At 30.6% G+C, this 20,839-nt stretch overlaps 4 protein-coding genes across 5 annotated transcripts in view; 2 read left to right on the top strand and 2 right to left on the bottom strand.

The window, feature by feature from the left end:
• The first annotated feature begins 767 nt into the window (after positions 1–767).
• Rrp45 (exosome complex component Rrp45) lies at positions 768–3,716 on the top strand. Its single transcript, XM_029317661.2, has 9 exons — positions 768–1,006; positions 1,157–1,251; positions 1,328–1,550; positions 1,631–1,848; positions 1,997–2,224; positions 2,504–2,631; positions 2,857–2,942; positions 3,070–3,178; positions 3,642–3,716. The coding sequence occupies exons 1-9, from the start codon at positions 941–943 to the stop codon at positions 3,656–3,658; spliced, it is 1,170 nt and encodes a 389-aa protein (XP_029173494.2). The 5' UTR covers positions 768–940; the 3' UTR covers positions 3,659–3,716.
• Positions 3,717–6,686, bottom strand: LOC114942320 (tRNA (carboxymethyluridine(34)-5-O)-methyltransferase alkbh8). The gene is made up of 7 exons (XM_029317660.2): positions 6,237–6,686; positions 5,917–6,148; positions 5,709–5,834; positions 5,427–5,627; positions 4,705–5,087; positions 4,482–4,637; positions 3,717–4,319 (listed from the first exon to the last, which is right to left on the bottom strand). The coding sequence occupies exons 1-7, from the start codon at positions 6,375–6,377 to the stop codon at positions 3,747–3,749; spliced, it is 1,812 nt and encodes a 603-aa protein (XP_029173493.2). The 5' UTR covers positions 6,378–6,686; the 3' UTR covers positions 3,717–3,746.
• A 229-nt stretch (positions 6,687–6,915) lies between these two features.
• On the top strand, positions 6,916–8,840 carry LOC114942322 (small ubiquitin-related modifier). The gene is made up of 5 exons (XM_029317662.2): positions 6,916–7,115; positions 7,284–7,352; positions 7,445–7,522; positions 7,875–7,946; positions 8,252–8,840. Exons 1-5 carry the CDS (start codon positions 7,101–7,103, stop codon positions 8,309–8,311), a joined length of 294 nt encoding a protein of 97 aa, XP_029173495.1. The 5' UTR covers positions 6,916–7,100; the 3' UTR covers positions 8,312–8,840.
• Positions 8,841–9,302: 462 nt separating this feature from the next.
• Positions 9,303–20,839, bottom strand: part of Ubr3 (Ubr3 ubiquitin ligase) — a 28,496-nt gene continuing 16,959 nt past the window's right edge. For both annotated transcript variants that reach the window (XM_029317669.2, XM_029317670.2), the window contains exons 9-28: positions 19,596–19,777; positions 19,238–19,377; positions 18,945–19,087; positions 18,582–18,748; positions 18,218–18,461; positions 17,862–18,018; positions 17,393–17,623; positions 17,017–17,169; positions 16,675–16,847; positions 16,129–16,579; positions 15,776–15,921; positions 15,502–15,648; positions 15,047–15,355; positions 14,701–14,929; positions 14,340–14,555; positions 13,825–14,093; positions 13,278–13,634; positions 12,905–13,036; positions 12,651–12,790; positions 9,303–12,439 (exon numbers count right to left, since the gene is read on the bottom strand). In XM_029317669.2, the coding sequence (XP_029173502.2) occupies positions 12,322–12,439; positions 12,651–12,790; positions 12,905–13,036; positions 13,278–13,634; positions 13,825–14,093; positions 14,340–14,555; positions 14,701–14,929; positions 15,047–15,355; positions 15,502–15,648; positions 15,776–15,921; positions 16,129–16,579; positions 16,675–16,847; positions 17,017–17,169; positions 17,393–17,623; positions 17,862–18,018; positions 18,218–18,461; positions 18,582–18,748; positions 18,945–19,087; positions 19,238–19,377; positions 19,596–19,777 (4,104 nt within the window). In that variant the 3' untranslated portion in view covers positions 9,303–12,321. The remainder of the gene's footprint in view (positions 12,440–12,650; positions 12,791–12,904; positions 13,037–13,277; positions 13,635–13,824; positions 14,094–14,339; positions 14,556–14,700; positions 14,930–15,046; positions 15,356–15,501; positions 15,649–15,775; positions 15,922–16,128; positions 16,580–16,674; positions 16,848–17,016; positions 17,170–17,392; positions 17,624–17,861; positions 18,019–18,217; positions 18,462–18,581; positions 18,749–18,944; positions 19,088–19,237; positions 19,378–19,595; positions 19,778–20,839) is intronic.

Here is a 20,839-nt window from a genome sequence, read left to right as displayed (position 1 = left end):
ATACAGGATTTTTGAACACTTGTTATACACATTTCATCAATGTGTTATGCACTAGAACACTTCGTTCGAAGCAGCTCTGATGTTTTGAAGGTAATACGTTTCAGCGTATGCATCACATTAGGCCACAGTTCCTGAACAATTGCTCTCTCCACGTTCATCGTCTCCTATCCGGGTCTGTCATGCACATGAACCCAAGACACACACAACACGCGATCCACACGGGGGCCAATCTTCGAATTCGGTGCCGGTCCCCATGACACAATGTTATTGACTGATTCGACCAGGAAATAGTCATGTCTGGTAATGTAATCAAACAATTTAGTGTATTGACATGTATGCAACAGCGGCAAACCAGTCAAGTTATTTTGTTTAGTTTTGACAACTCAGCATTTCAATTAAGATTCGACTAATTCCGCAAGTCTTCTTGGGTTCTCTAAGCTTCCTACGATAATCTTTCGATATCTCGGAGGGTCCTCGAATACAGGGGCAGTGTTCGGTGGGTCTCACTTTTCCACACGAAGAAATTTGCTTCTTTCTTCTTTAGATTTTACATTTTGGCGATTTGTAATTCAGATCCTATGAAAGTGGCATGCTGATGATAAATACGATCACAAACTTTATGGCATGAACTAAATATTATTCATGATGAGAAACCTTTCACACGCCGTCTGCTCCCTTAAATGGTTCGGTTCCGTGTGATCCCGTGATATGGTTCATTTCCGAACTATCGGAACCAAGTTGAGACAGACACTCATTTCGCGTATCAACTATCTATATTTGAATTATTCTTAGGTTCATTCATATAGGTTATCTTTTAGTATTAAAAACAAATTGAGTAATAAATTGATTTTTTTTGTATAATATTGTGAAACTTATTTATTTTCGATAATAAAGTTTTTAAGAAATATTTGCGATAATTTGAAAAAAGATTTGAGAAAAAATGAGAGAAGTTCTACTCACAAATTGTGAACGAAATTTTGTAAACAAATGTATAGAAGAGGAAACGGTATACATAAATTTATTTTTTTTATATTAAATTTTTGGGATTTTAATTAATTAAAATATTTATATTTACTTATGGAGACATATATTTTATTATAAATTATATTAACGAAAATAGATATAAAATTCTATAGAACATTTAATATTATTTCAGAGATTAGATGGCCGAAGATTATTAGAAGCACGACCAGTGAAGATTTATTTTGGCTCCAAATGGGGATGTTGTATGGTGTCTCTTGGACATACTAAGTAAATTTATTTAACGTTATACGGATCATCTCTATCTTTAATAAATATATATAATTAAAGGAGTATCTTTTTACAGAGCAATAGCACAAGTGTCATGTGACATACAACAACCAAAAACTGCTCGCCCTAATGAAGGCACAATATATATAAATGTTGAACTTGCTCCATTAGCAGCACAACACTTTGAAAGTGGCAGACCATCTGAGGCTGCCATATTGATCAGTAGACAGTTGGAAAAGTGTTTCAAAGATTCAAAGTGCGTAGACTTGGAATCTCTTTGTATTGTAGCAGACAAGAAGGTTACTGCATACTAATATTTAGTATTAAATATTGTACAGTATATGTTTATATATGTACATAAAATGTGTTTTTTCTTTAGGTATGGAATTTAAGACTTGATGTTAATATCATAAATCATGATGGGAACTTGATTGACTGTGCTTCTATAGCAGCACTTGCTGCTCTTATGCATTTCCATAGACCAGACGTTACTTCTACTGGCGAGGAAATTATTATACATTCAGCATCCGAAAAAGATTTTCTTCCATTAACATTATTTCACTATCCAGTTTGTATATCTTTTATAACTTTTGAAAGGTAAACAGTCTATATTATTTGCTCTTTAAATTTTTATTAACATAACTTAATCATAATTAATTTTAATCTTGTTTAAGAATACATCAATAAAGTTCAATATTTTCTAAGACAATATATATATAAATAATACAATATCTTTCTCTTTCAGTGGCAACACCATAATGGATCCAACATATACTGAAGAAAGAGTTGGTGTTGCCGAACTTACTCTTGGCATGAATTCTTATAAAGAACTCTGCAGTTTGCATTTCGATTATTTAACGAAAACTATGACGGTCGAAGACGTTATATCTGCTGTTTCTAATCATGCAGCAAGTTATGCAGCTAATTTAGTGCAACAGATTAAGGAGGCTGTAACTAAAGATGTACAATCACGGTAAGTATATATATAAAATCTCAACATATATAATCTCTTAAGTTTATAATTTTTAAAAATATTTTCTTAATATATAAAATATAATAACTTGGAACAGTTATTAATATATGAATTAAAACACACAACACACAATATTCTATATCTTTTCATCAGATGAATGTAATCAAATCAATTAACCAATTAATGCAATAAAAACAATTTTTTATTTTGTAATTATGTATTAAAAAGAGAAAAACAAGTTTTTAAATTTGTGAATTCAGTTTATGCTCTTTATTTCAGATACAAAAAAGATAATAACAACACATGTCGATTTAAAGAAAGCATTCAAACTGATAAGGTTACAACAATGATAGGTGATCACATTACTATTAAGTTACGAAAATGGGACGCGACAACTATGGTAGAAGGTATATTTTTAATTTTTATCTAATTATATTTTTTATATACAATTAAAATTATAAATAATAAAATTTAAATTAATTTTGTTTTCATTATATTAAAATTGAATTAAAATGATTAAAATTAAAATTAATTCTATTTTTTTATTTTAAGTTTCTCAATTCGATTTAATAATTCGTAATTTATAAAAAGTGTGCACTTTAAATATTTTATTTAATGATAAAAATGTATAGATGACTATATGGAAATAGAACATGAGAACAAGAGCTGTATTATAAAATACAAAGAAGGAACTGCTGAATTAATACCTGTTGTCGATGTAAGTATGAAAAGAAGTATTGCTTACAATATTGGCTTCTCTCTTACTATTAAGTTACGTACTTAATTTTAGTAATTTTCTTGTTTGCTAATTGACATCATGAATAATTGTTATAATATTCTTGCAGGATTCAATTAAGACAGAAGAAAATTATAGCAATATGTATGACTCGGATTCAGACAATCAGTGCCTTGAATCGCCGGCCTCAGAAAAAAAACCCATAGTGATAGATTTAGGTATTATAAATATTGATTTCTTCTTTTTTTTTAAAAAAGAAAAATGGAAGCTATTATGATCTAGTTAAATGATGAAAAAAAAATTTGACATCAAAGACTGAATATAAAACGATCTTTTCATCTTTTATTTTAAATATTTTTTTTAACTTAAAGAATACAAATTAATTTATAACTATTAATGATACATCATACAAATATATAATCATTAATAGATTGTTCCATTTTTCTTTGATTGATTCTAGATTCAAAAATTAATATAAAATTAATATAAAATCATCTTAAACTAATATTTAAAAAGAAACAAAGATTATGTTATAAAAATTTGGAAAACTTTATAACAGAATTTATAAAGAAGAAAATTTTTGTTTTTGATTAGCAAATGTCATTTAGTGTCATATGATAGGAAAACTAAATTCTATAGATATTTAAATAATTTTAAAACATACTTTTTTATTTATTTCAGTGGATGACAGCGATTAAATCGATGCAGCAATGTAAAAAAAAGATGTGTGTGAAATAAATCTTTTAAGATGATTAATTATTTGTTATAAATCTAGTTTTTTTTATTTTATGCTACTTTCATACATTTTTCTAAAATGACACACCAATTACCTTGATCGTAGTAGACTTCCTTAATCATGACTGCAAATACTTCCATGCATAGTTTTGCGAGTTCATTTTCTTGAAATACATGATAATACCTCAAGAAACGTTCGCCGTCCTTTTTTTTCCAAGGAACTAACATGTCGCTGTGAGCAAAGTTTGTTCTGTTTTCATGAACCGGCAATGTTAAGCAATATTGGGAAATGTTCTCGTGATTGATTTCACTCTGATCAAGCTTTTCGGTCTCGTCTTTGTTCTTTTTTCCGTACTTCAAATAGCATGAATCCGTAGAATCCTTGCGCTGCTCTTTCGCCCACACATAAATCAAGCATTTTCCTGTTGGTCTTAACACTCTAACCATTTCGGAAATGGCGCGTCGTCTCCGTTCCGGAGTGGAAAGATGATGAATCACCGCAATACTGATGGCTGCATCCACAGAATTATCTCTGTATGGCAAATACAGACAATCACATTGGAGAACTTCGAAGCCTCGCTTACAACATATATCCGTCAGTCCGGAACTACGATCACATCCCACCTGAAAGGATCCTTAGAGATAATGTTCTGATGGCTTGCTTCAATGTGCTAACTTTTTTTACATTTTATTTTATTATATATATATTTTTTTAATTTTTTAATTATGTATATAAATGTATATATTTCAGTTGATTAAGTACTAAAATGATTTGAATAACAATACCTTATATATATTTCGATCTCCATAAAGATATTTGCCATTACCACAGCCTACATCCAACAGCAATGTGCCTTCTTCTAAACTTTCAAGGAACTTTGTTACATTAGGCCATTGTTTGTGTCGCGTCTCACTAAAGTGATTAGATATTTTCTCATAAACCTAAGAAAAGCAATTTCAATATAATAATAAAATATATTTTCATAAATTTCAGCCACAATCTATGTACCTTATGTACATACGAATCTTCCAGTCCTGATGCTGTCTTGGCATCAACGAAATTAGAAGTATCGGATCTTGTATCACAGTATTTTTTGAAATTACAACAACAGCCACCTCGTCGCACCTTCCTGAAGGTGAAGGACACTCTGATGCCGCGTTCCCGTGTTGTGGGTCCATTCTTTGTCTCAATTACATCACTATGACGGGGACAGATGCCATGTGTCCATGCATATCTTGCCTCCTCTGTCATGATCAACAAAGATCTAGTTGGCAGGTATACATTGAGATTATGATCTTCCTTTTTGAAGTTCATGATACATGCAGAACCTAGTGACAAGGATAGTATCGTATCTTCGAAGACACTGTGTGTATCAATGTGTGGTGGTATACCTTGAAATGTTGTACAATTAGCTATTTTGAATAGTTTTTATTTTCCAAATCAGTCCATAAATTTGTGCAAATTTATTAAAATTTTTCATTACAATTAATATTTTATATAAATTAAGAACATTACTTACTAACATATAATGAATAAGTGATAAATTATTAGTTAAATTAAACTTAATGAGCATATAATTCAATTTATATGAATTGATATAATTAATTGTGAGAAGTCAGTATTTGAAGAATTTATACAGAAGAAAAACTATAATATTTATTCACTTTTTTAAACATTTCTAAGAAATAAACATGAAATTTATGAACTGACAAAGACAGAAGAGCTGTCACCTTGTCCAGGTAGATATTTGTTGATGGTCAGCTGATCATATATATATTTATGATTATGCTTGTTGAATAGAGTTTGCAGGAACTTGTAATCCTGTGGAATCGGCGCGATTGGATTTTCAGGATTCACCATATTTGTGCCATATTCAAACTCATATCCAAAATGTTTTACTTGTCTATGTTTCAACTGTGATGAGACAGATTCTGCAACAGTATATATATTTCTTTCAGATTATCTTCCTTCATTAGCTTGTATTTTTTAAATATACTCTTAGCATATTTTACCACATTCGTTTTCCCAATTGAGTGTCCTTAACAAAGTTTCTTCTTGCTCCTTTGTTATAAAATTCTCTATTAAAGTAAGACCAGGTGGAAATGTAGAATTGAGCGTAACATTGTCTATGCTAGGAGCTAAAATATTATTATGTTATTACACTGCTTTAACACTTTATCTGTAATACTTCTATTTAAATATTATCATAACACTGCCTACCTGTTTCAGTATAGCATACATATAATGGTCCATTTTGACCAGGAAGCTTAATACGTCCATGAACATAATTATATACACATATCGCATCCTCTTTTGAATTGCATGTTATGAAACAGTATGACTTGCCTGTTGGCATTAACAAAACATACTTGGAGATCAGTGCATCTAATACGCATTGCAATGTTTCCCTTTTAATACCGGTAACTAAACCACCGTTACATATCATCAAGTGCTGTAGAATAAAATACAAAGTTAATAATATAAAATATTAATGATCTCGACAATAAAACTTTCCATTACAATAACATACTGATATTTACCTGAGTGGGTCGATCAGAGCATTTAATGTTCATATCTCTAACTAGTCTGTGATGAGCACGTTTCTGTTTGCGTAAACTCTTTTTATCGTTCCTATCTTTATGATTTTCAATTACAACACTTGTTTCGTCACTCGAAGACATAATTCCCGATACTTAAACGTTTTAAGAAAAAAATATATATAATCTTGTCTCTTATCTTCTTTCATTACAAATATTGCAAAAGAAAAGTAAATATTTTTTATAAAATAATCAATAAGGAAAAGAAGATAAATAAAAATGTTGTCAATCCTTTATGGATGCATCTTAATTACAAAGATTAATAATATGCATATAATATTTGACATTTCTCGCTTCATTCATTTACAGAAAACCTGTAAATCTCATGTCTCCAAAACAGAGAAACCTAGCCTGCAAATTATGCCATAAACCATACAACTAACACAGATGGAAGAAAACGCGAGAAAATGATTCCCTCTAAAGAGACGCCTTCGAAAATTTCTGAAACAATCGAAGATCGAGATTGAAGATGACGATCGAAAATTCCACCAATCAGGAAACAGGAATTCTGGTGATTTGTAGTCTTCAACTTTTTCAGCTACGTTCGCGCGAGCTTCGCGGCTTTCCCGAGCCAAGCCAAGCCAACTTCCCACCTCAACGTATCTCTTCGTATATATCGTGGAAAAACGGATACGTTTGCGAACGACGCGTGACCGTTACGATATTTCGTTCCCGGCACGAGAAGCGAGTAGTTGGCCGAAATAGGTTGTGAAACTGACAAAAGCTCGGGCGCCATATTGCGAGCTTGTGTTTGGTTAGCATTCTGGCGCGTGGTGAAGAAGTTTGTTGTAATTTAATTGATAAACGATGTCCGACAATCAGGTAAGCAATCCGCGAGGGCCGCACGTTCGGCGGCACTACCCTCGTCTTCGCCGTCCGAGACTTCGGTCGCGAGCGCGCAATTTTGCGACAATTAAAAATTCCGTCAATCTCTTACATCGTTTTGCCGAGTGTTTAAACTAGCGCTCTAACCTTGCCGTGTACCATTAGGAACAAAAGCCCGAAGCCGGCCCAGGCGACGCAAATTCGGAGTACATCAAGCTCAAAGTCGTCGGAAATGTAAGCGATCATTTTTTTGCATGTGTATACCTCAATTTCGCGACTTTAGACTGCACGAGAGATCTCCTGTCTTTCTTTCTCTTCTCTTCCAGGACAGCAATGAAATTCACTTTAGGGTAAAGATGACCACTCAAATGGGCAAGCTAAAGAAGTCCTACAGTGATCGTGTGGTAGGTTTTCTTATTTTCTTTAATCTGTGTGAAAAATGTTCTAAAAATGATGTAGAAACAAATTTGTATATCTTGAGATTTTTTTTTTTAGTTTATTAATATTTTTTCATAATAATGTGTGTAGGAATGTATACAGACCTTCTTGACCTTAAGAATTTTTTTTTTGTGCAATAACAATAGTTTTTGTACATTGAATAAACTGAATGTTTTGTGCAAATATTAATTGTTTGAAAAATATATTTTTTTCAATCTGTAGTGGTCTCTGAGATTTTATATACTGGATTACAAGACTTGCTAATTTTATTTGTTAAGTGTGTTATTCACATGTAATAATGAATTTAATTCTTTTCAGGGTGTACCTATGACATCGCTTAGGTTTCTTTTTGATGGTAAAAGAATCAATGATGATGAAACACCAAAGCAGGTAAATTAATATGTAGGATTAATAGAAAAACAATTTCAGTTTTCTTTAAAATCCTCAATTTCTAATTAATTAAAATTTAAGAATGTTATATATATATATATATATATATATATATTATTTTTAAATTAAATATTTTTGAATATTTAAAAAAATAGATTTGAAATTAATTAGAAAACATTAAAAAATATGTATTATATACTTAAATGTGAAATTGAAAACATTTGTATTTATATATGTATATGTAAGAATAGATGTATTTATGAATGAATTGAAGGTATTTTTAATCAAATCTGTATTGATTTCAGCTTGAAATGGAGAATGATGATGTGATTGAAGTATATCAAGAACAAACAGGTGGTCATTAATTGAATTAGGGGAGAAGAGAAGGCTTATTATTTCGTTCTAATATTTCTTAAAGTGAAAGTGACTATCATAAAAAAAAAAAGATGGACAAGTTTACTATGCATATATATATATTATATACATACAGACACAAATTATTAATATGTAATTTTTTTTGACTTCACGTACAATATTGTAAAATGTGCTGTCTTACATTCCTGTATCAAGAATCATCACTGGGGAAGTTATTTAACTTATCCCCAGATCATTTTATAAAACTTGCATGCGGACAGTTATGCCTTAAGATTGCACACTCTGTCTTCTTGGTGTGTCATCAGGGCAACTCTCAGAAATAGACTAACTGAATTATCCGCAATTCTAAATGCGTTTCACATTTATAAGTTCCTTGTCCATTCATACTTGTCCTCAAAATTTACTTTCTTTCTTTCCTTTTTTTTACCTATTGTAATGAATATAAAAAAAAAGATGTGAATATGATATAACAAAATTGTTACATTTAAGGTATATAATAAAAGTAATGATAATTGTAAATCTTTTTCTTTTTCAAATAACTGCAATAATTAATAAAAATAATTTGTGAAGCGCAAGTTTTAAATTTAAGGATATTTAGAATTGACATAGTTCCTTGTTCGTTTTTCAACATTTTTTTTTTTAGTAAAATCAATATGTAATTAAGTAATTTTTGAGTACTTTTCGAAAATTTATTCTCTATTATCCTCTTTGAAAATAGTTTTGCATAATTTTATTTTAAAGATTTATAAGTTTTTGCAATAAGAATATTAAACTTATAAAAAGTATATAAGAGTATATATGAAAATCCTTAACATTTATAAAAAAAAAAATGCAGTGGAAAATATATGATATATACAGCTATCATTATATTGCATATAATTGTTTGAATATGATTGTAAAAGTATAAGCATTTCTTAATGATAAATGAAAGATAAAAAAAATTTAATTAAAGAATTTAATTAATTAAATTTAATTTAAGAATTTAATTTAATTTTCTGGTCTTTATTTTAATCATACATGTTTTATCATAGATTCTTATATACTAAAAGCAAAAAACACCCCTAAAAATAATTATATAGTTATATATACAAATCATCTTGTTTCGCGAGCCATTGTCTTACATGATGCAGTATATAGCGAGTTATATATTATTATTACATATTTACAATACGAAAGTGCACTCTAGAAAAAGCAATCTCATTTTGATAACATGTCTAACATATATATAGGGAGTTTAAAATCGAGAAGTCTACATTTTATATATACAGCATGATCCACGCATAACTCATAATCTTGATTTTAATATAAATTTAAACAGATAATTTATTCATTAATTGCTCATTTTTAATTTATAATAAAATTAAATAAAAATTGAATATTATATATATATATATATATATATATATATATATATATATATATATGATTTTATTTATTACTAAAATTAATCGAACTATTAATCTAATTTTTAATTTATATTTATGATTTCTCTCATTTTCCGTTTCTCTGTTACTCCCTTAGTATAGTTCACGAAAATTATTTGCTACCAGGTACTATTTTTAATAAAGAAGAAAACTCGAAATTTATCAAAAATTTCGTCATTAAAATTATAATTGCAAGAGAAATGTGAAATATTTTACATCACTACTCTGCTATTCAAAAATATCCGATATATAAATTGTAAATGATAACAAGCAATACGCCGCAGATCAATATCTCATTCAACATGTGTGCTATGGTAAAAAAAGGGGATTGTCATTCAAAATGACATCCAAATTTAAAACAAATTCTTCGGTATATTCCAATGCTATAGACTATTAATAATATAGTAAATTTTCCAATAATTCTTGAGCACTTGTGTAATTATTTGCAAATAATCAAGAAATATGAATTTATAATTACAAACAAATTTAATAGTTTTTAGTAATCTATAAATTTAATATCCAAATAATATAATATATTATTATATAATATATAACTTTTAACAATTAAAAATATAATTAATATATATTCAAAATAAAAATAATTTTAACAAAAAGCAACTCAGATCAAATATAAAAATTGTGTCTATTATATGAAAAGAATCTATAATTTATATATATAATCAATTATCTATAATAATTGTATACATAGTCATGTATGTAATTAATTTATATCATGAATAAAATATTAAAAACAAATATTTTTTTACATTTATCTATAATCTATAGCATCGGAGAATAATCCGAAGTGAAATTTTCTCTACATTGTTTTTGTAATAGTAACATATCTATGTAACAAAATGTTAATCTTATTTTATTCCTCGTATTATTGATATTGGGCGTAATGGACAGCTCTATATTGTATCCCAAAACGAGGAATTATCGATTTTATTATCGTGTCATGCGCTTGTTGTCACGTGACAACAATTTTCGATCGACATTTAATGCATTTGACGCATTCTCACATCTTTCATTTTCGATTTATACAATTTTGCCTTTCTTATGCCATAAAGATTAAATATATCAGGAGAGGATTTGTAAATAAAATAATATTTCTGATTATATTATATAGATTCTTCTAGTATCTTTGTCGTCGGGCATAAATATAACTATAGAACAGAAAGCATCTAAAGACATCAGTCTTCGACATTCCTTTCCTTCATATTCTCATTTCTAACAATATGATCTTGTTCATAGCAATATTTGGAAAATTAGTGTATTTTACATACAAAATATAAATACTCGCGAGAAAATGTGCGTTTGCTTTACATACATGTATCTGCGAAGTGTTTGAGAAGTAAATATATATATATATATAAATTCGAAATTATTATCCATTTCCAAAACGAGTGATTCAATTACTCGAAGCAATACATGAGTTTCATCTCTTTGCGATTATTATTATTACTTAAATATTGTTTTCTTCTACAAAGTAGAAACGCTACATATTATAAGTACTTTTTTAATTATTAGAACATATATTTTATATATATATATATATATATATATATATATATATAATATAAGATATAATATATGTATATACAGATGCATGCATTTCATTCTAATCTTTCCTATAATAATCACCAAAATTAGTAGCTATTAAAAAAAATAAAAACGTACATATTTGAGAATCGCCAGACAGAATTTAAAAAAGTAAAACTCTTCTCTCGACCGTACTGGCAAATATTATTTATTAAATCACAATGTTTCGACCCTTCTTTGAGTCCTAATCAAGTAATTTGTGAAAATAAAAATAAAATTATAATTTTAAGATGTCAAGAACGAATATAGTGTCGGTTTGACAATACGTCAAGACTCTTAGACGAGTTATGAGAGACTGAGTCTCTCATTAATTTTATTTTTATTTTCACAAATCACTTGATTAGGACTCAAAGAAGGGTCGAAACGTCGTTATTTAATAAATAATATTTGCCAGTACAGTCGAGAGAAGAGTTTTACTCTATTAAAAAAAGTCTCATATTAATTACTCTATTTCATATATTCGTCAGTTTGGTGTGCAATTTAAAAAGAGTCGTTAGCTTTTAATGATTTTTTTTAGTATCCACTTGTTTCAGAGATAATTACGCGGAAAGATTAAATTGGGAACGGTCCGGTGTATATATTTAAATAAAATGTACAAGTTTTTATAATTTGAGAGCATCATACATAATTTCTACATAAGTAATATGCATTATTCAAGTTATCATGCATGATGTCATTATGCATGACAATTTTTTTTTCAAACGAATGTTTTTGTAATACTTTCATTTGTCATTTTTATGCCTACTATATTTATTAGATTGCATAATAAATATATAATATCTATTAAGAGTGATCTATTTCTGTTAGTCTCTAAAGCGCGCGGGCATTACTGCGAAAGAGCGAGGCATTTTGCGTGAGAATAAATTGCGGGAATATCGAGAGCAATACAGAAAGAAAAGAAGAAGGGAAAGGCAAAGTCTTCTTCGATTTTGAGATTAAGAGTAACGGGCGATGTGTGATAACATTGTGAGGGGTCACAGAGCGTCGCGATGCCACACCCATGTTTTCTTTGTATGGTCGAATCGATGTGCCAGCCATTGTTGCTCCAGTAGTTGATATCTGTCCTGGCTAAGATATAGAGGCTTGCCACGTCTGTAACAATAAAATTATTTTTATTAATGAATATAAAGTAATAGTAACAAACTAAACAAGAAACTACCTCTATTTTAGAAATCTAATTAACAACTATTGTTATATGGAAAAGAAAGAGAAAAATAAACTGTATTGTCATTAACATTGAAGTAATAAATACTTAATTGTATCATTATTTATAACGTTTTTTCTTTTAATGAATCGTACTCACTTTAGATCTCTATCCTCCTCCTCGAAGTCATCGAGATATAAAGATCCCCATAAACATGCTCGTCGACCACGTATCACGATAATGTAAGTAGAAGTCACTACGAGATAGATGCCAGTTCCACCTCCACAATCGATCGAATGCTATAAATGTATAAGAATATATAAAATTTGTATAAATTTTTTCTTACAAATAAATTCGCTATTTGCTTCATAGATAATATTTTATTTTCTTGCGCATTTATAAAATGTGCTCACCTGAATAGCTTCGCACACATTCATTTGTTTGCAACAGTTTTGTTTGAGGCAGACGATAGTGCCGCATAATAAACAAATACTAATTTCCTGCGGGACAGAATGACACTGGCTGCACTGTCGTTCGTGGTAATACTAAAAAAGAAAAGAGATATAATATAGTTACGTGGAGATAAATAGCCATATATGCGAATAAAAATAGTATATTTGAATAAAAATAATATATATTATTAAATATATAAAAAAACACATGCAAAGCACGGTGCATAATACCGAAATCTTACTTTAAACGTCTCATATATAAAGTATCATGTTAATTATCAGATTTTTATAATATCTTTAAACGCAAAATATTATTTTCCAACTACTGGATTACCGTGAAGATTTTTTCGTATTCTCTCGGAAGACTCAGCAGCTTCGGCATATGCCAAGATATGTGCTGCTCTCTGATGAGACCACGAGCCGGTTGATGATTCTGCCAGTTGGCAAGAAATGCGAGCAACTGATCGCACCAGAAAAGAGGCACCGAGACGCTCGCCTCTGGATCCTGCCAGTTCAACGCCACCGTTGAATCGAAGCTTTCCCAACTCATCCCTTCCGTGACCAACTCCAAATAGTACACCAATCTCACAAACTCGCTCTGCTGCGTTCTGATTAGCGGTAACGGCTGTTCATACAGGTGATAACGCAGCAACGATGCCACTCGCAGAAATGGCAAACATAACGACTGGATCTAAATCGATGGAGAATTAAATGTATAAATAATATATATAATATATGTATATTTGCGCGAACTTTTTTCAAAGATTATCGTTTAATTATTATATTAAAATGTATAAAGACAATTAATATTTTAGAAAATATTCGTTTTGAAAGAAAAAAATTACAAATTAAAACTGTATTATTCGATTTAAAATGCATACTTGTTGCTCGACACAGTGCGTTTTTACTCTGGCGTAAGTAGGAGACGATGATGTAGACGGCTTATCGTCATCTGGGCCAGAGTAAACTCCGCTCTCACTAAAATATTCGATAATCTCGGCCAATATGGTTTCCGAAGGCGTGGTAGCACAGTTACATCTCCTTTTAAGAATTGTGTTTCGTTCGGCTCGCGAGAAATTACAACTTATCTGTAGTATCACTTGATAGTACAGTAAGTTATAAAGAACCTTTACTACGCCTGAGAAATATGCTGTGGAAAAAGAATACATTAGTTTATTCGCTGTCCGATTACATCCCGGATATGCATCACGCCATCTATTTCGACATATACATAGTCCAAGAAAACGATTTTATAATCATTTACTTTTAACGTAACATTCAATATAACATCAAATATAACTACAGTGAAGAATCCCAGAAATTTTAATTAGAACATGTCGCAATGTAGAACGTGAGCGCGAAATCAAGGCCATTTGATATATTGAAATATGCATACTTTGATCCAGGTGCAGCGGCAACAACAATATAAATTGAATAAGCATAGCGGTTGGGTCTCGCAAGAGTAAAGGAACCTCTCTTTCGCGTGGCGTCAAGGCGAACGAAGGCGCCGGTTCTTCTATCAGCGGTATACCAGACAGCTGCTGCCAGACATGATGCACCGGCCAAGTAATCAGTACACGAGCATGCATCGCCAAGACGTGAAGAAGCGCGACTGAAAGAAAGGTACAAGTATTTTCTTGATTAGTGTTTCTACAAATTAATATTATACATATATTAAGTATATATGAAAGAATATGAATAAGAAAATAAGGTGAATCGATTGATATAAGTCAATGAGTCTAGAAATGTTAACGTACCTATGCAATCGCGTTTAGGTGTTAGAGGTATCGTGGTGGGTGATGGAACGCACAACGATCCGCCACGTTGCACGAGTTCGATCTCAAAATTGGTTCGAGCTACTGAAGTTACGAAAAGGAACAAGCTTTGGTGACTAGGTTTACAGTTCTTTTGCTTATATTTTAGATACGTGCAACTCGTCATGTCCTCCATTGCTTTTCCCATCGCCACAGCCAGATTTGAAGAGATCTGTAAACAATGGATATACTCAGCAAATGCGTTCTTGATATTCTTGAAATTTTATGTATATTTATATCAAAATAAATTATTCTCGAATTATAAAATGGTTAAAAAAAGAATACGTACCGGATTTCGATGTACCTCTTTGAGGAAAGTATTCAGGTCTGCGAATATGGTTTTTGTGGAAGCGTGACGAGATCGCACCACTGCCGAGCACTCGCCTAATTGTGGCGACAACGGCAAAACAGAATTGGCCAACTGTCGACAGAGCGGACACAGGTACTCGCCCCGTTCCACTGCTAGACTCTGTTGTCGTTGCTGACTACGAAGAGATTCTAGATAGGATTTTAAACAATCCAAGTGCAGGTGGTGACCGCACGTTTGTACATGGACACCGCCTTCCCAGCCTAGATTGACTGAAATTAGCCACGAAAACTGCAAGAACACAAGAAAATATATATATAGTGTTATATGAGGAAAATGTAATAAAAAACAATTATTCTCATAACTGAAGAAAATATGTAAAAGACTGAGTAAGTATTAAAAATACATGTCTATCATTATATGTACTATTTGCTTACTGTGTGAAATAAACGACTCATTTCGTCCATTCTGCGATCAAAATGAGCGCCCCTAGTATTTCCTTTCGGTATAGCTGGATCCTCATCAGATGTGGGAAGAACCAGCCTGTCCGATTCTTGTCGTTCGTGGCCAATAATACTAGTTGCCTGTATCAAGAAATCATACTAATTCGTATAAAATAAAAAAAAATCTTATGCTATTAAAATACTACTTTGTACTGTAATAAAAGATAAAATATTTTGAGAATTAACACAAAAACAGAAAACGCATTACCTGAACTAATACAACAAGTCCCATTGGCTTGTCCTCGCTGCTGGGAGTAGTTTGATTACATATCACACAATCGTATTCCTTTTTACTAGTCAGTTTAGTCGCGTTCTCCTCCTGATCCCAGTCCATTCCAGATGCACTTGCTTCCTCTATAAAATAAATAAAGAAATAGGCATTTAATCAATTGAATAACTAAATCAAAGCTTTTTAAAACCAAATTAGAAAGGAATTTATTGCTTTTTAATTTACATTTTTGTTGTTTAAATAAAATATAAATTAAATTCTATCACAAAATTATTTTGTAATAATTTATATACAACTTGTATGTATATAATATATTAATATAATTATTTTACCGGTTTTCATCGCTTTTTCCATAAATTGCTTCTGTTTGTTGGCGAATTCCGCCATCAACTTTTGTTGCCTCTCCTTCGCCCTCCTTCGTCGCTCTTCCCGTTCACGATTTTCCTTCTCACGCTGCTCATCCTCCTCGCATTCCTGCATGCGGGGCCACAATTTATTCCTAGTCTCGATAATAGTTTGTTTGCACATAGGATCTAAATCCGCTATTTTCCTAAGTAGCTGTGATATAAAGAATGGCCCGTCGCCAATCCGCGAGTCGCTCAGCGACGACGGCGACGCGAAAGAACTACTGCTGCTGCTACTGCTACCGGCTTCGTTATCTGGTATTGCACTTTGTTCGGGATTATAGCTGTCCGGTACGCCCGATAGTTGAGAATGTAACTTCAACAGCAAAGAAATTATGCTCTCTCCCACTTTTACACTTTGTGGTTGCATCAATCCAACCTGGAAGATATACGAGTACTTTGTAAAAACAAACATGTGTATTGTGTGTACAAAAAATATACATATTATATAAAAAAGGACATGTATTCTATTACCTGTGGCTCTCTCCTTTTAAAATGTTTGTGAGGATTTGATGTGGATGGAACAATTTCTGTAGTCCTGTAGTTAACTGGCTGTGCCATTCTACTAGCCGTGACTATCTCATTTCCAGCCATAACTGCTGGACGTAGAGGAGCTGGTAGTAACGCAGGTTGGCCACTGACTACATCTAATTATTAGTAAAAGATTATATAAAATATAAATAAAATAATAAACTGTAAATATTACAAGATGTAACATATTTTATGCATTAAAATTGATTAGAATAAAATTTATTTAAAAATAAATTTTTTTAAAAGCTATATTAAAATGATATTCTAATAAAGATGAACACGTACTATTTGGCGAAGGTGGCGATTCAATCGCTAGAGCCATAGATTCTTCTTCAGATGATGGTAGAGCTCTTTGCAAAGGTACTGTTAGATCATCCTCGCTGTTACTACGGGGTATAGCGACGACTCCATCTTCAGGTACAATCAAATCATATTCCACTATAATGTAATAAAATATTATAACAATATTGTGTACTTAGATTATTTCTATATACTATTCTAAATAGTATTATAGAGAAAATTTCATGAAACGGTTCACAAAAAATCATATAATTGACATTATAAACGTCTGATAGAATATACTTTAAATAATACACAATATATTTTTGATTATTAAAAGATAATTTATATATATAATTTAATCAAAAAAAATATTGCTGACCACTTGTTGATGGTAAAGCTGGCAAGGGTACAACACTTTCAACTGACGGCAATAAAGCCGGCAGAGACGTCGCGTTCGTATTCGATACGCCACTGTCGTCTCTCACAGTGTCTACGGAAAATCCTAAAAGCTCCAGAGAGCCTTCCTCTACACCGTCGTCAGCACCATCGTTCAGCATCAAGGATGTTGTCACTTCGCTCATCTCTCCTTGCATCTCCCATTCAAACTCACCTAATCATTATTAAATACATTAACAAGTGTTAGAATGTTATTATATACAATACATCAGCATGTCTCGCTGAAACTTATTAAATAGTTTTATCATATTGTATTTGAATGTTGAATATAAATTTGTTTTCAAACATTTTTTTAATCAGTGTTTTCTCTTAAGTAAATCATATTATATAAAAAACTATATCGTAATGAGATTTACTGTTTTTAATATGTCATATAATTACATAATACTCACTGTCTGAGCTGTTTGGCTCCGACTCTTGGACTAGAATCACTCGAGGTATCACTGTCCTCAGATTTTCGGATAAACTATCGCTTTCATACCACCCACCTAAATCCATATCCTTTATCACCCGAGAACTACCACCGGTATATTGACATAAAGGACTTACCTAGAAATGATTATATCATGTAAATTAATCAAATGGATATAGAATTCAAGATAGATGTATAAGAATTGTTGTCTAAGAAGAATTATTATAAGTACTATTATAATTCTTGCTTATTTATTACATAGATTACGAAACCTAAAGAGATATCTTGTTTCAAATAATCTAAAAAATTATTTTATCTAAAGAATTAGTTACTTACAGATTTATTCGGTGAATCCGCAGTAATCACCGCCATTTCCAAGAGATAAATAGCTAACGCCATAACATGTTCCGATATATTATGTCCATTCACAGCCTTATACAGTATTATCAAGATCATAGCATGAAAGACCCTGGTGCGTAAAACGATCCGGGGATCGTCGTAGTCCGACGACACCGGAGCGGGATGCCTGAATGGCGGCCAAGGAGTAGCACTGTTTTTCAATTTGCCCGACTGTTTCACACTAAAATAAAAGATATACTTTTAAAAGATATACTTTTAAAAGATATACTTTTAAAAGATATACTATTAAATGGAACATTTTTTAAATACAGACATATGCATTCAACTGAATATTACGTACTATTCCGTAAAACGATCCATGGATATTTGAAAGTCTCTCCTGTGTACAGCTCGTAATAGAACGTGCAAAGGATCAAAAAGCTCGTCCCACACGCGAGGCTTCGGTCCGTACATACCTTGCTGCATATTGCCGCTCGCTTCGAGATTTGGAGCTCTATATTGCGCTACCTGTAAACACGTCGCAAAACGATGCAAATGATAATTAAAATCGTCATTTAAAGTTAAAATGTAAAGTTAGGAAAAATTTATTATTTATTATCAATTATATTATAAATTCTATTATCTATTATCAGATTTAATATTTGAAAATGAACAATTGATGAAGAATTGTGACAGATAAAACATGATCTATCGACAAACTTACATCAGCCAGAACAGATTCAAAGTCTCTGTTCTGAGTGGTCCCACAACGTTCCGGCATCAGTTCCATTAATTGGCTGTGCGTTTTATCACCCATACACAACAAAGTGACCATTTCAAGACGGGACATCTCAGGATCCGATAAACCTAGAACGAAAAAAAATGCAAACGATTTAATAAGAGAGTACATCGCTTTAATTATTTTTCTATTAAGATGTTATATAAGACAATGTATTAAATAATTTAAAAATGTTTAATTAAAATTAAAATATTTAATTAAAATCGTTAGACCCTCACCAAGATTTGTTCTCACGTTGACCAATGTAGCCAAAAACGTTAGGCAGCTCTCTAACATCGGCGTATCGTGTTCACCTTCGAGATACTCATTTTGCGGAGCACGATATAGACATAAACTCATCCATTCCTTTACGTGAAATCTGTATAGATTTTATTTTAATATATTAAATGCTAATGTATACATTTTTTTAAATATATAAATTTATTTATGTAATTTAAAAATTCACAATGATTGAAATATATTCTACTTTATAAAAAAAATCATGAATTAGAAATAAAAAAATATATAATTTTATTTAATTATGTGTTAAGATTCGATATCAAAGTAAAAGAAACAAGGATGAAACAAGGACATTACTTTTCGATGATGGTTTTCAGAAAGACATCCGGCAGTAATTTCGTGGCGCAAATTTGCAACAGATACAGATCTGCATCTACCATGGAGTTGCAGAAATTGCATTGTATGTAAGTCATAGCTTGACCCTTTATTTGCAATCCATTGCGAACCCATAATCCGTTTAAGATCTCATAGAAGGCCACCTGAAAACAAAAACAAAAAATATTTTATTATTTTATATATATAATTCAACATCTGTATTAAAAATATATTATCTGGGTATATAATATATTGCAAAATATAATATTGTGCACCGGATTATTTAGTAACCCAATAATTTTCTGTAAATTTTTTCTATAATAATATAATAATAATATAGTTTTGTGATATTATAATATAATATGATATTTTAATTATATAATGTGATTATGATATTATGATAATTATAAACATCCTGAGAATGTGCGAAAAAAGCTATGAATAAAATATTAATCTCCAATTTTTTTTTCGATATATTTTTTATGTCATATTATGTCGCAAAATACGTTTTTTGATGACATATACATATATCTAATTGCTTCATATCTCGCATAACATATAGAATCTAATCCAATAGCATACAAACTTATATAAGAGAGATACGAACATATTGCATAAGCATTTCATATAAACATACGCGACACTTTTAATAAAGCTGTCTTACAGCTAAGTGATTTTTATTCATCTTTGATATAGTAATTTGTAATATGTATGTTGATTCTTTAGATTTTTTAAAAATAATTATCACAGAAGATAAATTATATATAACATAATTTGATTTATATTTTTTCAGAAAAAATTAATCTTTTCACAGTCAAAATACAATTATTAATTTAAAAAAAAAAAATTTATACACATTACATAAAATAAATAATTGAAATATTTATAATCCATCTTTTTAATCTCAATTAATTTCAATTAATCAAAACATTTTGCTTATAAATTTTAGATCATTATCTTAGTCTTTCATGAAATTTGTTTTGTATCACTTACTTGCATCTATCTTTTTTTAAAGGTACTACTTTTTAAACCAAATATTTAAAAGTTTGTATTACATATAATTTATTATACATCTATATTTATAAATTAATTATATATTTTTAAATATTCGATTATTAAAGAAATTAAAATTTTCCAAAATCCTTTTCGTCTAAGGCTACTTCGGAGCGCATCGCATTCAATCTAGATGTCCCTTAGATTTTTCTACATTTTCGATGGCAGCTCTT

Source organism: Nylanderia fulva, unplaced genomic scaffold (assembly GCF_048542155.1).
Source record: "Nylanderia fulva isolate GAGA-0341 unplaced genomic scaffold, ASM4854215v1 Scaffold21, whole genome shotgun sequence".
In the NCBI taxonomy this organism is placed as follows: Eukaryota; Metazoa; Arthropoda; class Insecta; order Hymenoptera; family Formicidae; genus Nylanderia; species Nylanderia fulva.
Note: the sequence above shows the minus strand (reverse complement) of the source record. Positions and strands in the feature narration are given on the sequence as shown.